We start from the raw sequence: 14893 nt of genomic DNA on the forward strand, positions 1-14893 counted from the left end.
CAGCTAGTGCCAAAGCCAGTTCCCTGGCTTACTGGGGTAGTTTTAGATAGAATAGCATTTTGGAGAGAGATGGTGAGATGTGCTGAGAAGAACCTGCCAAACATCAAGCAGAATGACACACAGCTTCCTTGCAGAAGGTATGCCTGGGGTTCCCCAGCATGATTCACTTCCCCATAGCTGAGCATATGCTTGCTGTGTTTCATGGAGCTGGGCTGCACCCAAGTAATTAATCCTCATGCAATTCTGTGTGTTGTATTGCTGTTACCCAGTAGGGTTGGTTCACCTATGGATTTCAACATAATGTTGAAAGGGACCTTTGCTCAGCAAAGAGTATCTTCCTAAAGTACTTGAAGCTGGCCCTTCCTGATGTAGTCATGTCAGCTGCTGCCAGGAGGAATATTAGCTAAGCTGTCTGTGTAATCCTCACCTTATGACACCCTTCTTTAAGGTAACGACTGCAGTTGGAATCTGCAGTGGGAACAGGGAGGCTAAGAGTTAGTCCTTGGCTGAGGAATGATGGGTGTGAATGTTAGATCTGCTCCAAATTACGATTTGAGTGCTGTCTGCTGCTGGTGGGGGTGTACTGGGTAACTTCATATTTTTGAAGAGTGGAATTTCAGTCTGTGAGCTGGAGGACTTCAGAAACAAAGAGCAACTCATGCCTTATCATGCATAATGTCAAAGGAGGACTTAAATTTCAGTTATTCAGAGAACTGTGCTGTGGTGTCTTGAGATAGGTCTTGTGATGTGCTTATAAACTAGGAAAAAGAGCCAGTTATATTACTGAACACATCAAAAGCATGATTTTGTCTGGTAGTAATTAGGCAGCTAATTCTGTCTTAACTCAGGACATGCCTTCTCTGTGTTCAAAGATGGCTAGGTGCTTCTGCAGTTCACATCTTGGCCATATAGCATTTGCATACAAATTTTAAAAGTTGTTAGTAAAACCCTGTGTACAGTGGATGAGGACTTTTGTTAGCATTGTTTTCCTGTCTGTATCTAGAAATATCTTTCTAATGGTACTGCTTACTGCATACCTGTACTGGTATTGTACATGACTGAATGTGTCTGGGTATCTTCACTGGCTGACTGCCTGCACAATTTGATAGTATCCCTTTCCAGAGCATCAGGAATTAAGCTGAAGAGGATGAGCATGGTATTTCTAGTAGAAAGGACTATTCTTAATGTCCAGTGAGGCAAGGTGTATGCCATAGGACTGGGACACTGTGGCCTCTGAGCACTGGTGATCTGGAACTCTCTGCCTTCCTGATCAGCCTGGCTGCTTCTTGGCTGTTTTGTTTCGTTTTCTTCATTTTAAGATGTAAGTTGTCAGACCTTGGCTAAGTTACTGGTCTGCTCAGTCAGTTCTTAAGACTATACAATAAATTTGCTTATTTGCTTTCTCAGGTTCTAAATGGCTTCTAAGAAGTTGGGATCCGACTCCCATGGTAAGTGAAATTTTACATCCTTGTCTTTTCAACAGGTTGAGTCCTACTACTGCTGCTGATTAATGTCCCAACCCATACACTTGATAGAGACTAATCTCTGAATAGTTTTTTGTTAGGAATTAAGTGTCTTGGTTTCTTTCTTTTCTGCTTACTGATGTGCCTGCTCCTGGATTAAGCTGAAATTCAGACTATTCCATGGCAGAATAGTAACTTCCCCCTTCAAAATCAAAGCTGGACTGCAGTTGATACAGATGTTTGCTGAAGTGAACACTAGATCTGTATCTCCTTTTTGTGTGAGTCTCAGGAGAAGCTGGATTGAAAGTGAAGCTTTTAATGTATCATTGAGCCATCTTTGCTTTTGGCTCAGAAGTGGTCTATTTTCCCCGAAATTGGATTAATCTGGTTGAGCAAGCAGGTGAAGAAGAGAATATCTCATACATTTGAGATATGTAGTGTCATGCAGATGATTGGTATAAAAAAATTATTGTCTGTATGTGTGCTTATCTTTTAGAAAAAAGGGGTGTAATTTGATAGTGTTTATATTTCTCTGGAACATTAAGGTTTGTTGTATGTAATGTAGCTTTTTCAAATTACTAATCATTCAAGGTAGTACTGCGATGTTAATACAAAATTTATAGTGTGATTTTTCATGCTATAGAAACTTCTGCTTTTAGAAATCAGCTTTGATATTCCTGGATTATCTTTCAGGTAAGAGGGTCCTGGGGAGTTCCATTTTTCCTTGAATTTTTTATTCAGTCTTGCAAATGTGAAGTTGAAGTACAGAATAGGAAATGCCTTATTTAGTTATATGGCTAAGGATTCATAAAAATGACCTATCAAAATCTCCTTTCCTATGGCTCAGTGATCCTCCTGCTGCAAAACATTAAATTTAGTATTTGCTGCCAGCTCTTCATCAGTTGCTCTTGGATCTGTGAATGTTTTTTTGTGGACACTCTGAACTGCTTGTCTTTTAAGTCTGGTTTTATTTCTCTCTCCTGCTTCCTAACTCAGACTAGCAAAGACACTGTTCCAAGAGATAATTCAACCTGTTTTAAATATTTCTCACCCCAGTATGGTTGAAAATACCCCTGGGCTTGAAAACAAAATCAAAATAAAGGGTGCTGTAAGCTAGCTGGTAAACTTGTCTACTCTTCTGTCTACCCTGTTCCCCAGGATACCAGCAACACTGCCAACAGTACTGTTTCTAAGGAGCAACTAACTGCCTTGGCTTGTTATATTTTAAGGAATCAGCATGGCAATTGTTTCAGCCTTCTCCAGGCTTGTTAAGGATTAATCCTACTAAGAGAATGTCATCTGATTGTAGAGAATCTAGCCCAGTAGCTACCTTCAGCTTCATGACTCTGGCAAGTTGATGAAATTGATCACATTAGTTGACGCAAATCTTGTACTTACTGTTGAGTTGCTTGTTGGAGGTTAGAGGACTCACAGAAATAGTTGAGTTCACATACAAAACCCTGCTCAAGCAGAGCCACCTTGAGTAGGTTGCTCAGGACATCTTCAGATGGAGAAGATGGGAACATAAGGTATGGGTGGAGAGAAAGGAACACTTTTCCTGTCTTGAAGTATATTCTTGACATACACCTGTAACTGTGCCTAATCATGTAGCTTCAAGTGCTCTCCTGGCATTTGTGAATCATCAGAAATTTAAGCTCAAGTTCCAGTAATGAGTGGCATCTAAAATGCAGCACTCATCTATTGTACAAAAAGTGTGGGTTATACCAAGCACCCATTTGCTAGTATTGCTGTTTTCACTATACAGCTTGAGAGCTTTTAACTCTCAATTTCTGAGTATTATGTAAGTGTGGTTTGTGTGACCACGAAAAATACATTCCAGTTGGTTTCAAAACCGTTCCCCACTCTTAACTGGTAACTGGTTTTGTTGGTCTGTTTCCATGTAGCTACCAAACACCAGGACAGTCCTGTGGGCTGGCCAATGGAAATACTACTCCTTTAGTAGTTCTTGGGGTAGAAATACCATGTAGTGTTCAGTGTCAGAGATAGGCTGACAGGTATATTTTTGCAAGGGCCATTCTCAGAACATCCTCAATATGCTTTTAGGTGCTAAAAGGATGAAGTGGCTAACAGCCATATTAAAAAACAGTTCAAAAAAAAGCTTTAATTGCTTCACTTGAGCATGTGACTTACTGAAACGGTTGCTTGCGTAGTACTTTCTGTATGTGGGTTTTGCTTATTGCTGTAGAATTTGCCATTTAAAACAATTTGCAAAAGGGTTATACAAGAAGAAAAGGGTTCTTAGCTTTCTGGATCAGATTTTAACTTTGCTACTACTGTTGTGACTGGGCTGGAACAAAGTTAGTAGTGTGTGCATCAGTCTTTTGCCTCAGACTTTTTACTGTCATGTGTCCTAAATCAGTTGGTGTCTTTCTTAACATATGTTTGCAGGTTTTGTAGCAGAGTTGTATTTAAGAAGAGATTAGAGCAGTGGTTGCTGCCAGTATACTGAAAAATCAGTGTACTGGGAAGAAACTTAAGGGTTTTTATTCCTTCATCTAGCTTCTGAGGTTGAACTGGCAAATACCAGTTCAGCCCATCTAGTGTTGGTGAGTTTAGGGTGGTAGGTTTTGTTGGGTTTGGGGGTTTTGTTTGGGTTTTGTTGTTGTTGTTTTTTTTTTTTTTTTTTTTTGGTGGTTTTTTTTTTTTTGGTGGTTTTTTTTTTTTTGTGGGTTTTTTTTTGTTTGTTTGTTTTTTGTTTGTGGGGTTTTTTTTTTGTTTTGTTTTGTTTTGTTTTGTTTTGTTTGTTTGGTTTTTTTACAGAACAGAGTGTTGCTGTGTAAAACAGTATGTGTGCTTGTACCCTCTTTGCCCAGTATCTGTTTCAGGCAAAGGCTGCAGCTGTGCAAGTGAGTGTGCCCACCACTGACCATGTCAATAGGTCTAATGAGAAAAGTATTTGCACACTGAGCAATTTCAGCTGGGAGATGGGTGTAGAGGTAATCCTGCTTCCCTTGGGTCATCCTCCTTAGAGCAGCACTTGTGCCAGTGGGACTTAAGCAGTGCAGACTGCCAGCATCCCCCACATGGGGCCCTGAGGAGTCTGGAGATCTGGTGGTCTATCACCTGGCAGTGATTGACTTCTCACAATGCAAAGGCTGCCACAGTTGCTTCTGCATAAGCAGCCACTTCAGCATATCCAGATTATCAGGCTGCCAGTTCAAATACTCTTTAAGTGCTTTATTGCATATAGTTGTGTGTTGGTGCCATCTGGATACTCTGTTCTATAATGCTTAAAGTCAGGATCATTGAAAATGCTATTATATTCAGCTTGAAGTGTTTTTCATTCTAGTGGTGCATGTAGGATGTTGGGTATTCAGCCTATTCAAAGCTGGAGGAAGTGCCACCTGTATCCTCACAAGGACTATGGCACCAGCCATTGTGGTGTGCATAGTATGAGTTCTCAAGTGATGACAACACACTTAACATTTAACTCCAAATTAACAGGATGTTCCTGTTTTCAAAAGCTGCTCCTCTTGGAGCCAGTGGCTGCCTTGTTGTAGATGAGTCAATGTTGAAGGAACACAAACAATACATAAACTGTCATCTGAGTATGAAAATGGGTTATAGAAATATCAACTTGAATCTCACTGAGCAAGAGGTTAGTCACTAAACACTATCTTAGGAATTGCTACTAATGTCTTTTTTGATCTGTAACATTCAGGGTATAAGAAAACTCCAGGTTGTTTTACACAGCCAGAAACCTTGCCTGTAATTCCAAAAAGTTAGACCGGTGACCCAAGATATCCCCTGTCAGTTTGTAGAGAAACAGTGCAATTCATACTATGGGATTTCTAATGCTTATTCACAGCAGGTGAAGGAAAACAAATTGATAGTCTGGCTTCTTGGAAGTGGCTGAGCTCTAAGTGATTCTGCCTCATGAGCTTGCAGGATGCCTGACAAAAGAGTTTTGTCCCAAAGGACTTTTTCATACTGCATGTAAGTGATATATAAAGGACAGGTGGAGGGCTGTGAAACACATCTGAGTGGGAGTGATCTCAAATCAGACAGATGATCAAGTTAGATTCCCTTGTTTCAAAAATCATAATCACTGTGGTAAATATTCTTGAGCTATTTCATGGTGTTTTGGTTAAAGTGGAGCGTCTACTCTTTGGGCCACTTTGCCACAGTGGCCACTTTTTGCCCAAACGTTACTTCCTACTTGTATGCCAAAACCTGGGTTTCAGTTTATCTTAGTTGCTCTAAAGCTGGGTCATTTTAAAGCCTGTTTCAAATGATAAAAAGGGATGGATCTTTTTATGGAGTCATTACAGAATACAGTGTTCAGGAGAGCTTCAGCTTCCAGTTGTGTAGACATAGTCCTCACACAAGTGAAGCTAAGAGGTTGGGTGTATTGACTTGAAATTAATTGTTGCATTGTTTCATTGTGGGTGTGTTTTGGGTTTTTTTCTTAAATAGTTATGAGCTAGAACAGTAAAGGAAAAAAAACCCAAACAAACAACTACAAATAAACACCAGCAACAAAACTGAGGCAGTAAAGTCCAAACAGATGCAATGTGTTTCTGATCAAGCAGCTTCCTCTGTGTTGAGTCACCTGTTGTAGTTGGGGCATCAGAGGTAAAAATAGATCCCAAATAGGGAAATGTGCAACTTAACTGAAGTCATTAAATACCTAAGATTTTTCTTTTTAAAATTTCTGCTTTTGATCTTAGGGCCTTTCAGTTACCTGGATGATGTCCCATTTAAAATAGGAGACAAATTCAAAACCCCAGCCAAGGTTGGATTACCTATTGGTTTCTGTCTGCCTGATTCTTCTCAGCTTGTCAGAGAAGCCCAGGTAAGGGATGTATTTTGCTTTTCCACTCTGTTCCCCTCGCCTCTGAGTTGCTGTAAACTGTAAGTATTCACTGGTTGCACAAATGTCTTGTTGGCTCTGTAGTGTCATTTTGTAGTGTCAGAAGATCTGTTAAAATGTGTAGAAAGATAGAAATATGATAGGCTGTGCAAAAAGCTTCTGCTTCTTTTTACTTAAAAAAGCCTAATAGCATTTATTTAGCACAGGGTTTTTGTGTAACAGTTACACATGTAAATGTTATCCTGGCTAAATGTGAATAGCATCTTTAAGAGGAAAAATGGTAAGAACAGATACACCCCTGCTATGGCATACTTGCAGAATCTTTTTTGAGGGTAACAGGTATTACTATAACTATATTTTATGGGTTCTCACAATAGTGGGATAAAGAATTAGATTTCCAGTTCTTGGTGTTTCTAGTAGGGCAGATTACAGCTTGCTACAAATGGCTTCTGGGTCTTTGAGAAGCACATCTCCGTTACCATAAACTGTTGGCAGCATAAAATCAATTGCTGTAGCATAACTGTTGAAAATCTGATGTTCAAATGCAGGTTGTCATACAGGAAATTTAACTGAATTGTGTTTTCTCATTTAGATCTGTTGTTTTCCTTGGTCAGTCCAAATTGTTGATTGTTTTCACTGCAGCTGTGACAGGTTGCTGTAGATGGTTCTGCTTTTATTTATTTTTCATGCCTGCAACTCATCCACTGGAGAGCTGAATATCTCTATTAGCTTACATTGTGCCTTTTTCACTATACCCATGACATGATTACCTGATTGTCCTAATACACATTTCCACCCAGCTAAGCTGAGATGGCAGAATTAAGGGAGACTTGTGTCCTGTTGTGGGCCTCCTTGTGTCACCATTTTCCTGCCAAGGTGATGCTCAAACATAGTATTCCTGGTTAGGCTGCAGTGCCTTACACAATATGATGTGAAAATATAGACTGTGCATCTCCCAGTGCAGTTTCACTTTTTTACAGGTGTAGTGAGAGTTGTTTTTAAAAAAATGCTGCAGATAAGCAAAATTGACCAAAGCCTTATATTTCTATGTAAATACTCTCCATATTTTTAATATTTAAAAATATGGCTTTAGTCAGTTTTAGTCATATGTATGACCATGTAGTTATCCACAAAGAGAACTCAGACAGCTCTGCTCAGACAGGGGAGATTGTGTGCCATGAGTAGTGCCCAGCATCTGGCAGTGAGATGATTTGGACATGGGCAGAGCATTCAGCACCATACAACATTCTGATCTCTAAACTGGGATGATACAGATCCAAGGGATGGACCACTCATTGGATAAGGAACTGGCTGGATGGTCACACCCAAAGAGTTGTGATCATCAGTGTCCAAATGGAGATGTGTGATCAGTGGTGTTCCTCAAGGGTCAGTACTTGGACCAGTGTTGTTTAACATCTTTGTTGGCAACAGGGACAGTGGAATTGAATGCAGCCTCATCGAGTTTGCTGGTGACACCAAACTGTGTGGTGAAGTCAGAATATTGGAGGGAAGGGATGCCATCCAGAGGGACCTTGACAGGCTTGGGAAGTGGACTCATGCAAACTGCATGAAGTTCAAGTCCAAGTGCAAGGTTCTGCACCTGGGTCAAGGCAATCCCAAGCATGAATACAGGTTGGGAGGAGAAGGGATTGAGGACAGCTCTGAGCTGTCAGTGTGCACCTGCAGCTCAGAAAGCCAACCAGGTCCTGGGCTGCATCAAAAGGAGCACAGACCCCTGGTCAAGGGAGGTGATTCTCCACCTCTGCTCTGGTGAGACCCCACCTGGAGTGCTGTGTCCAGTTCTGGAGTCCCCAACGTGAGAAGGACACAGAGCTCCTGGAACATGTCCAGAAAAGAGCCAGAAAATGCTCAAAGGGCTGGAGCACCTCCCCTGTGAAGTCAGGCTGAGGAAGTTGGGGTTGTTCAGCCTGGAGAAGAGGAGCTCTGAGATGACCTTACAGCAACCTTCCAATATCTGAAGGGGGCTACAAGAAAGATGGGGTAGAGGTTTTTACATGGATGTGTAGTGAGAGGACAAGGGGAAATGGTTTAAACCTTGAAGAGAGGAGGTTTAGGTTAGACATTAGGAAGAAATTCTTTTTTGTGAGGGTGGTGAGACACTGGCACAGGTTAGCCAAGGAGGTTGTGTCTGCTCCCTCCCTGGAAGAGCTCAAGTCCAGGTTGCACGGGGCTTGGAGCAACCTGGGAGTTGTCCCTGCCCATGCAGGGGGGTTGGGACTGGATGATCTTTAAGGTCCCTTCCAACTCTATCCATTCTTCTTAGAATCCACTCTACTTAGATTTTTCTAAGTCACCTTGCAGATAAATGTGTGTGTCACAGCTCCTGGGGTCTTTCAGCTGAGGGAAGGGAAAATTGTTACATAGTTGAGATAGACCTATATTCATGATCTCACTGGACCTTGCTATGGGTTGGTGTGTGATGAAACATGCAATGTGCTAACCTGGCCGTGTAGCTTTAGTGATGTGAGAAAAGATTGTGGAATCATTGCTGTAGCCAGTATATCACCTGTGGCTGGTGAGCTCTTGTCACTGGGGTAAGAATAGCAATAGTGCTTCAACAACTAGGTGTAAAGTCCCCTAGGAATCTTTCAGGGCAAACTGAGTTGCACCATATTGGTCTTTGGAAGCAAAAATACACAGACATAGTCCTCATTGACTTGTGCACAGGTGGACAGGGGGTGGTTCAGTATTGCCAGATCTAGGTTATGATTGTCCATCTAGTATCACATCAGGCTTCCTTGCTACATCTGTTGTCTGAGCTGTGAAACTGATTTTTGGGGTGATAAGTAGCTCTGAAGTAAAACTAAATGTAGGAAGGAGGCAAAATTGAGACTATAGCCAGGTTTTGCTAATAGAAGCAAAACTGACTTTCTGGTGTCTTCTAACTTCACCTGTATGTTGGGTTACAAGAGATGCTAAAAAATCATTCTGCCTGTCCAGGGCAATTCATGTGGCTTTTATTCTGTTACTCATGTTGCTGTTACCAGTAGTGCTGTGATCTTTATAATGTTATCTTTTTTTTTTTTTCTTTTTTTTTCTCTCCTTTCCTCTCCACCCTGGGTCAGTATGACTTCTCGCTGGAAAAGAAAACAATTGAGTGGGCTGAAAATATCAAAAAAATTCAAGCTGCCCAGAGAGAAGCTGAACGCAAGGCAGAAGAAGCCTTAGCAAATTCAAAAGCAGCTCCAGAGGACAGCCACAAAATGGGGTTCTCAGAGGGACCTTGCCCTGAGGCCATGCCTCCTCCTATTAACCCCATCCTTGCTAGCCTGCAGCACAATAATATTCTTACTCCCACGCCAGCGGACAGCAGTGCTGTGAAGCAGAAGGTTCTCAGTCCACCTCGTCCAAAAGCAGATTTCAACCCAGCTGATTTTGAATGTGAAGAAGACCCATTTGACAAACTGGAACTAAAAACTATCGACGACAAAGAGGAATTGAAAAATATTCTTGAAATTCATGTTGGTACTACTGGGCCAATTGTTGCCCAGCTGTTAGATAATACTTTACCCAAAGGAGGGCCTGAATCAGTGTTGCAAGATGAGGAAGTTCTGGCATCCATAGAAAGGGCCACATTGGACTTCAAGCCCCTTCACAAACCCAATGGCTTTATCACTTTACCGCAGCTGGGAAACTGTGAAAAGATGTCCTTGTCTTCCAAAGTTTCCCTGTCCCCTATCACTTCAGTGAGCAATATCAAGTCCCTGTCCTTTCCTAAACTTGACTCCGATGAGAGTGATCAGAAACCATCAAAGCTCACGAGCACTTTCCACAGCACTACCTGTCTCCGCAATGGCACTTTGCTCAGCTCTTTGCAGACCTGTGCTCAGAGTAAAGCTAGTGAACTGAACGGACACCATGTGGTTGGTCTTTCTGCTCTAAACGAGGACAGTGGCACGGAGATATCAACGTTATCCTCTTCATCCAGGCTGCCTTCCCTGGCTGTGTCGACAGTTTGTACAGAAGAAGAGTCATCTCAAAGCACAGCGACTACGGTAAACATGCACTGGGTTAGAATTGGGGTTGCTGGGGAGATGTGGAGGTGCAGAGGCAAATGTTGCTTCTAAAATGCCCTGTGGCTTTGGGTTTAGTTTTATTTAATAGGAGTGGTGCGTAGATCCTCTAAATTTACACAATAAACTCATCAGTCCAACAGCTCCTTATGCTGACAGTTCCGAGCCTTAGATTATTGCTCTGAAGGTTTCCCAGAAGTATGACCTTTTTAGACCAATTTTAGTGATTTTTTATTTCAGCTTTTGTTTGCTCATAGTTCTCAGAATCGTTCTGGTTAGAAAAGACCTTTAAGATCTTTTCCATCCATTAACCTAACCTTATCCAGTCTAGTGCAAAATCATGTTTCTAAGCACCACATCTACATGTCTCTTAAATACCTCCAAGGATGGTGATGCAATCACCTCTGTGGGCAGCCTTGTTCCCATGTTTAATAATGCCCAGGTCCTTTTCCTCTGAGCAGCTTTCCAGCCATTCTTTCCCAAGCCTGTAGTGTGGCCTGGGGTTGTTGTGACCCCAGTGCAGGAACAAACCCTTGGCCTTGCTGCACTTCATACAATTGGCCTTGGTCCATCAGTCCAGCCTGTCCAGGTCCCTTTTCAGAGCCTTCCTACCTTCAGGTGGATCAACACTCCCACCCAGCTTGGTGCTAGCTGACTTGAATGTGCACTCCATCCCTTTGTCCAAAAGATAAAGATATTAAAGAGAACTGGCCCTGACACAGAGTCCTGGGGAACACCCCTGGTGACTGGCCACCAGCTCTGTTTAACTCTCTTCACCTCTCTTCAACTCTCTTTTGGGCCTGGCCATCCAGCCAGTTTTTTACCCAGCAAAGAGGATACCAATGTAGGCCATATGTAGCCAGTTTCTTCATGAGAGCACTCTGAGAAACAGTGTCGAAGGCTTTCCTAAAGTCCAAGTAAGCAGTGTCCACAGGCTTTCCCTCATCCACAAAACAGGTCACCTTATCATAGAAGAAGCATGTTGTGCAAGCAGGACCTGCCTGTCATGAACCCATTCTGACTGGGCCTGATTGCCTTGTTGTCCTGCACAGGCTGTGTGCTGGCATTCCAGATGATCTGCTCCATAACCTTCCTCAGTATCAAGGTCAGGCTGACAAGCCTGTAGTTCCCCAGATCTTTCTTCTGGCCCTTCTTGGAGAGGTGCATCACCTTTTCCAGTCTACTGGGATCTCCCTGGTGAGCCAGGACTGCTTGGTAAATAATGCAGAGTGGCTTGGTGAGCACTTCTGACAGCTCCTTCAGTACCCTTGGTGGATCCCAGCTGGCCCCATGGGCTTGTGTATGTCTGGGTGCAGTTGGTCACTAACCATCTCTTCTTGGATTATGGGGCTGTAAAGTGCCCCTCATCCATGTCTTCTATCTTAGGGGACTGGCTGCCTTGCATACCTTATCTATAGATACCTTCTCTATATGACCCAGCATTCTGTCTTATGCAGCAGAAAAATCTGATTCTGAAGTGCTTTTAGGTTTTGAGTTAAAGCTTTTCTGGATTTGTTCCTCAGCTTGCTGATTGCATTTGCTGTAGATAATAGGAAATGCAGGCTTCACATGGAATAGAGAAGCAATAATAGATTAAAGCACATAGATGTGCTGTGTCATTCAGGATAGAAGAGAGAGCTTGCAGTTGTTCTGCAGTGAAATAAATGTCTGTCTTTTTTTTTTTTTAAATCTTCCTGAGATTTTTCCTCCTTCCATCCTTTTAAAAATCTAATCTTTAGAAGAAAGAAAGTTATAATAGTCTGAGATCCGGTACCTACCTTCTTCCTTTGGGTGGAGGATGGAAAAATTGCTTGGTGGATACCAAAACCAATCTTGAAGATCCCCTCAGATCTCTAATGTTGCAGTTGTTTGCTGCATGGCTCTGAGGTGGGACTTTCATGCTTTGTTTCCTCAAACTTGCAGCAAATTTTAAAATTACTTTGGGGACACTTAACTTCACACCACCTGTTGTTGTCTTTTTCTCTTCGTGAATAAGAACAGATACTTGAGTAAGCTGTGGGCTTATTTAAAAAAAAAACAACAATAAGTGAACACAAATGCTGAACAGAAAAGAATCATGATTTTGTGAAGACATGAAGCCCAGTGAAATCTGTATAGTTAAATCCTTTAGCAGGCTCTAAAATCTGGTTTCTTCTGTTCGGTATATGTGGTGCTTCAGTTGTTTTTTTGTGTGAAACCATGTGCCCTAAAACTAGTGACAGTGCTTTTCTCCCATTTTTCTTTCACCAGGCTTAGGTAAATGCATTATTAATTGTGAAATACAATATTGTGGCAATCAGTGTATTTGTCAGAGCACAGCAGAAGAGCTGTTTTTTTATCATTGGAACAATTTAATCTAGTAAACAGCAATGCTCTGGGAACTGCTGGCTGCTGCTGATCACAGGTTTGAGAGGCTCAGATATGGAGCTCAGAGGTGAAACCTTGAAGTATAACGTGTGACACATCTCTAGGGGTTAACATGTAAGATCACTTGCAAGTATATAGGCATTCAGATAGCCAAATTTTGGGTCTACCTATTCAAATCTCTGCTCCCTTTCCCAAGAGGGAATGTGGATTTTCAAGTGCTATAAGGGAAGACACAAACTGATAAACACACAAACAAACAAAAAAAGGACTTAGTAAGAGAAGTAGCAAAGATCTTAATTTGAAACTATTTCTGCCTTGGAAGTAGCAAACCAATAAAATAGGTATGCTGGCAGAACTGGTTCTTCCTGTTTAAATTTCAAGACTGGACTCTGGTTGTTTCATATTTTCACAACATGCTGAAAGTGGCTGAAAAATGACAGCTGAGCTGCAAGATTTTGCAGCAGAAGTCTTGAAGTAAAGGTAACAAAAATACTTAGAATATGAAAAGGATAGAAGGAAGTCACAGTCATCCCAGTGGCTGGGAGAAGGGTCATGCATCCCTTTTCTGCAGGGTTACATAAGAATAAGCCTGTCCTTTTTAGAAAGCCTCAGTACAATTGTATGTGTATTCCACAAGTGATTTTGTCTTGCCCTCACAAGACTTGAAATTGTACCTTGTGGAGTTACCAGCAGAGTTTGTTTTACCAGTGAACTGGGTCTAGGATTTCTTGATGGGAACAAACTTGTGATTTCTCTGAGCCTGCTCTGATTCTGTCCTGAGTGGTCTTGTTTGCAGCTCATTGCTTTGCTCTTTGCAGCATAGGCCGAGGGAAGAATGACTAGTGAAGAGTTTGGAATTAAACAAAGCTGGTCAGAGATCTGATTAGTATGATGTATTTTATATAGAGAAATCTCTGGTTACAAGAAGATGGGGCAGTGAGCCATGCAGGATATAAAATGGCTGCACTCCTTGAAGGTTTAAGACCTAAGGGAATGTGTCTGTTAAGTGACCAGTGCTGGCTTTGTCTCCTGAAATTCCTTTTAAGTGTTTCCTTCCTCTGCTGGAAGCCACTGAATGCAAGCACATGTTTTTAAGCTCAGGTAGATTGAAGAGGATGAGCTGGTTTTCCCAGACTCTTAAATTTCTGGCTATCAGAAGCAGTGTTGGTTTTCCTTACTGCAGCTTCAATAACAAAGCATCATCCTTCAGTTTCATAACAGGCTGGTTCCAGGGCTGCTCCAGAACCCCCATTTCAGCCTATCTCATATTCTACTGCTTTTTACTCTGGCAAAAGTGTCTGGAAGAGGGTATGTCCTCTACCACCATGAGGACAGGTTCTTAGGTAAACCAGTCCCATCAGACTGAGTATGACTTCTCAGGCTTTGTTTCCTAGAAAAGAAATTGTTACCCTGGAGATGAAAATGGTGAGAAATGCACAAGAAAACCTTCTTGATGATAGTTCAAGGTATTTTGCAAGTAAATAGGACTTGACAAAATCCTAATAGATGTTTCTCAGAATTGCTTTGTTGTTTTTTTTTTTTTAATAAGCAGGGTTTTGTTGTTTAGTTAGGGCCTTTCTGAAATAAATGGATGATCTTTCAAGCAGTCTTTGGTATAACAGTAATTATTAAGAAACGCAAAGAGCTGAGGCTTTTTGGTCAACAGTGTTTTCTTTCAGTTTTTCCTAAGCCTGTTTAAAATGCAGGAAGACTTTTAAATGGATGAAACTAAAAGTGCAGATTTGGTGAGGCTAAGTTCTGACTTTTCAGTGCTGTTATCTTGGGTGAAGCCATATGAAGTGTTGGGCTGGTTCCGCAGGAGCAGAGGAGGTGTACAGCAGGGAACATTACCCAGGCTTGGTGGCACACTGGGAATGGGACCAAGAGTTGAGTGTTGGTAGAAAAATCATGTGTTGCCTTTAGGCAGTGTGCCATGTTGCTTTCATATGGCACGTGAAATGCAATGCTTTCAGAGTAGAAAAGGGGTAGTTATTTATCCTACTCCTCCTGCTCAAAAAACCCCAGAGAAGTCTTTAAGCAATGACTTTAAGATTATCACTGGGTCAAGAGCTGAATAATCACCAGTGTATGGTGATGACATGAACATGCAGCTGTTGCAGTGACAGCACAAGCAAGCTTACAATTACTGTGAGGTGGGGACACATCCTGCTTGGAGTTCAGGGGTTTGTAGGGTG

At 41.8% G+C, this 14893-nt stretch overlaps 1 protein-coding gene across 2 annotated transcripts in view; it reads left to right on the forward strand.

Moving 5' to 3' along the window:
• UBAP1 (ubiquitin associated protein 1) overlaps positions 1-14893 on the forward strand; it is a 37808-nt gene that overhangs the window by 15650 nt on the left and 7265 nt on the right. For both annotated transcript variants that reach the window (XM_071729839.1, XM_071729840.1), the window contains exons 2-4: positions 1408-1448; positions 6155-6279; positions 9384-10313. In XM_071729839.1, coding sequence (XP_071585940.1) covers positions 1415-1448; positions 6155-6279; positions 9384-10313 — 1089 coding nt within the window. In that variant the 5' untranslated portion in view covers positions 1408-1414. The remainder of the gene's footprint in view (positions 1-1407; positions 1449-6154; positions 6280-9383; positions 10314-14893) is intronic.

This window comes from Heliangelus exortis, chromosome Z, assembly GCF_036169615.1.
Source record: "Heliangelus exortis chromosome Z, bHelExo1.hap1, whole genome shotgun sequence".
Classification (NCBI taxonomy): Eukaryota; Metazoa; Chordata; class Aves; order Apodiformes; family Trochilidae; genus Heliangelus; species Heliangelus exortis.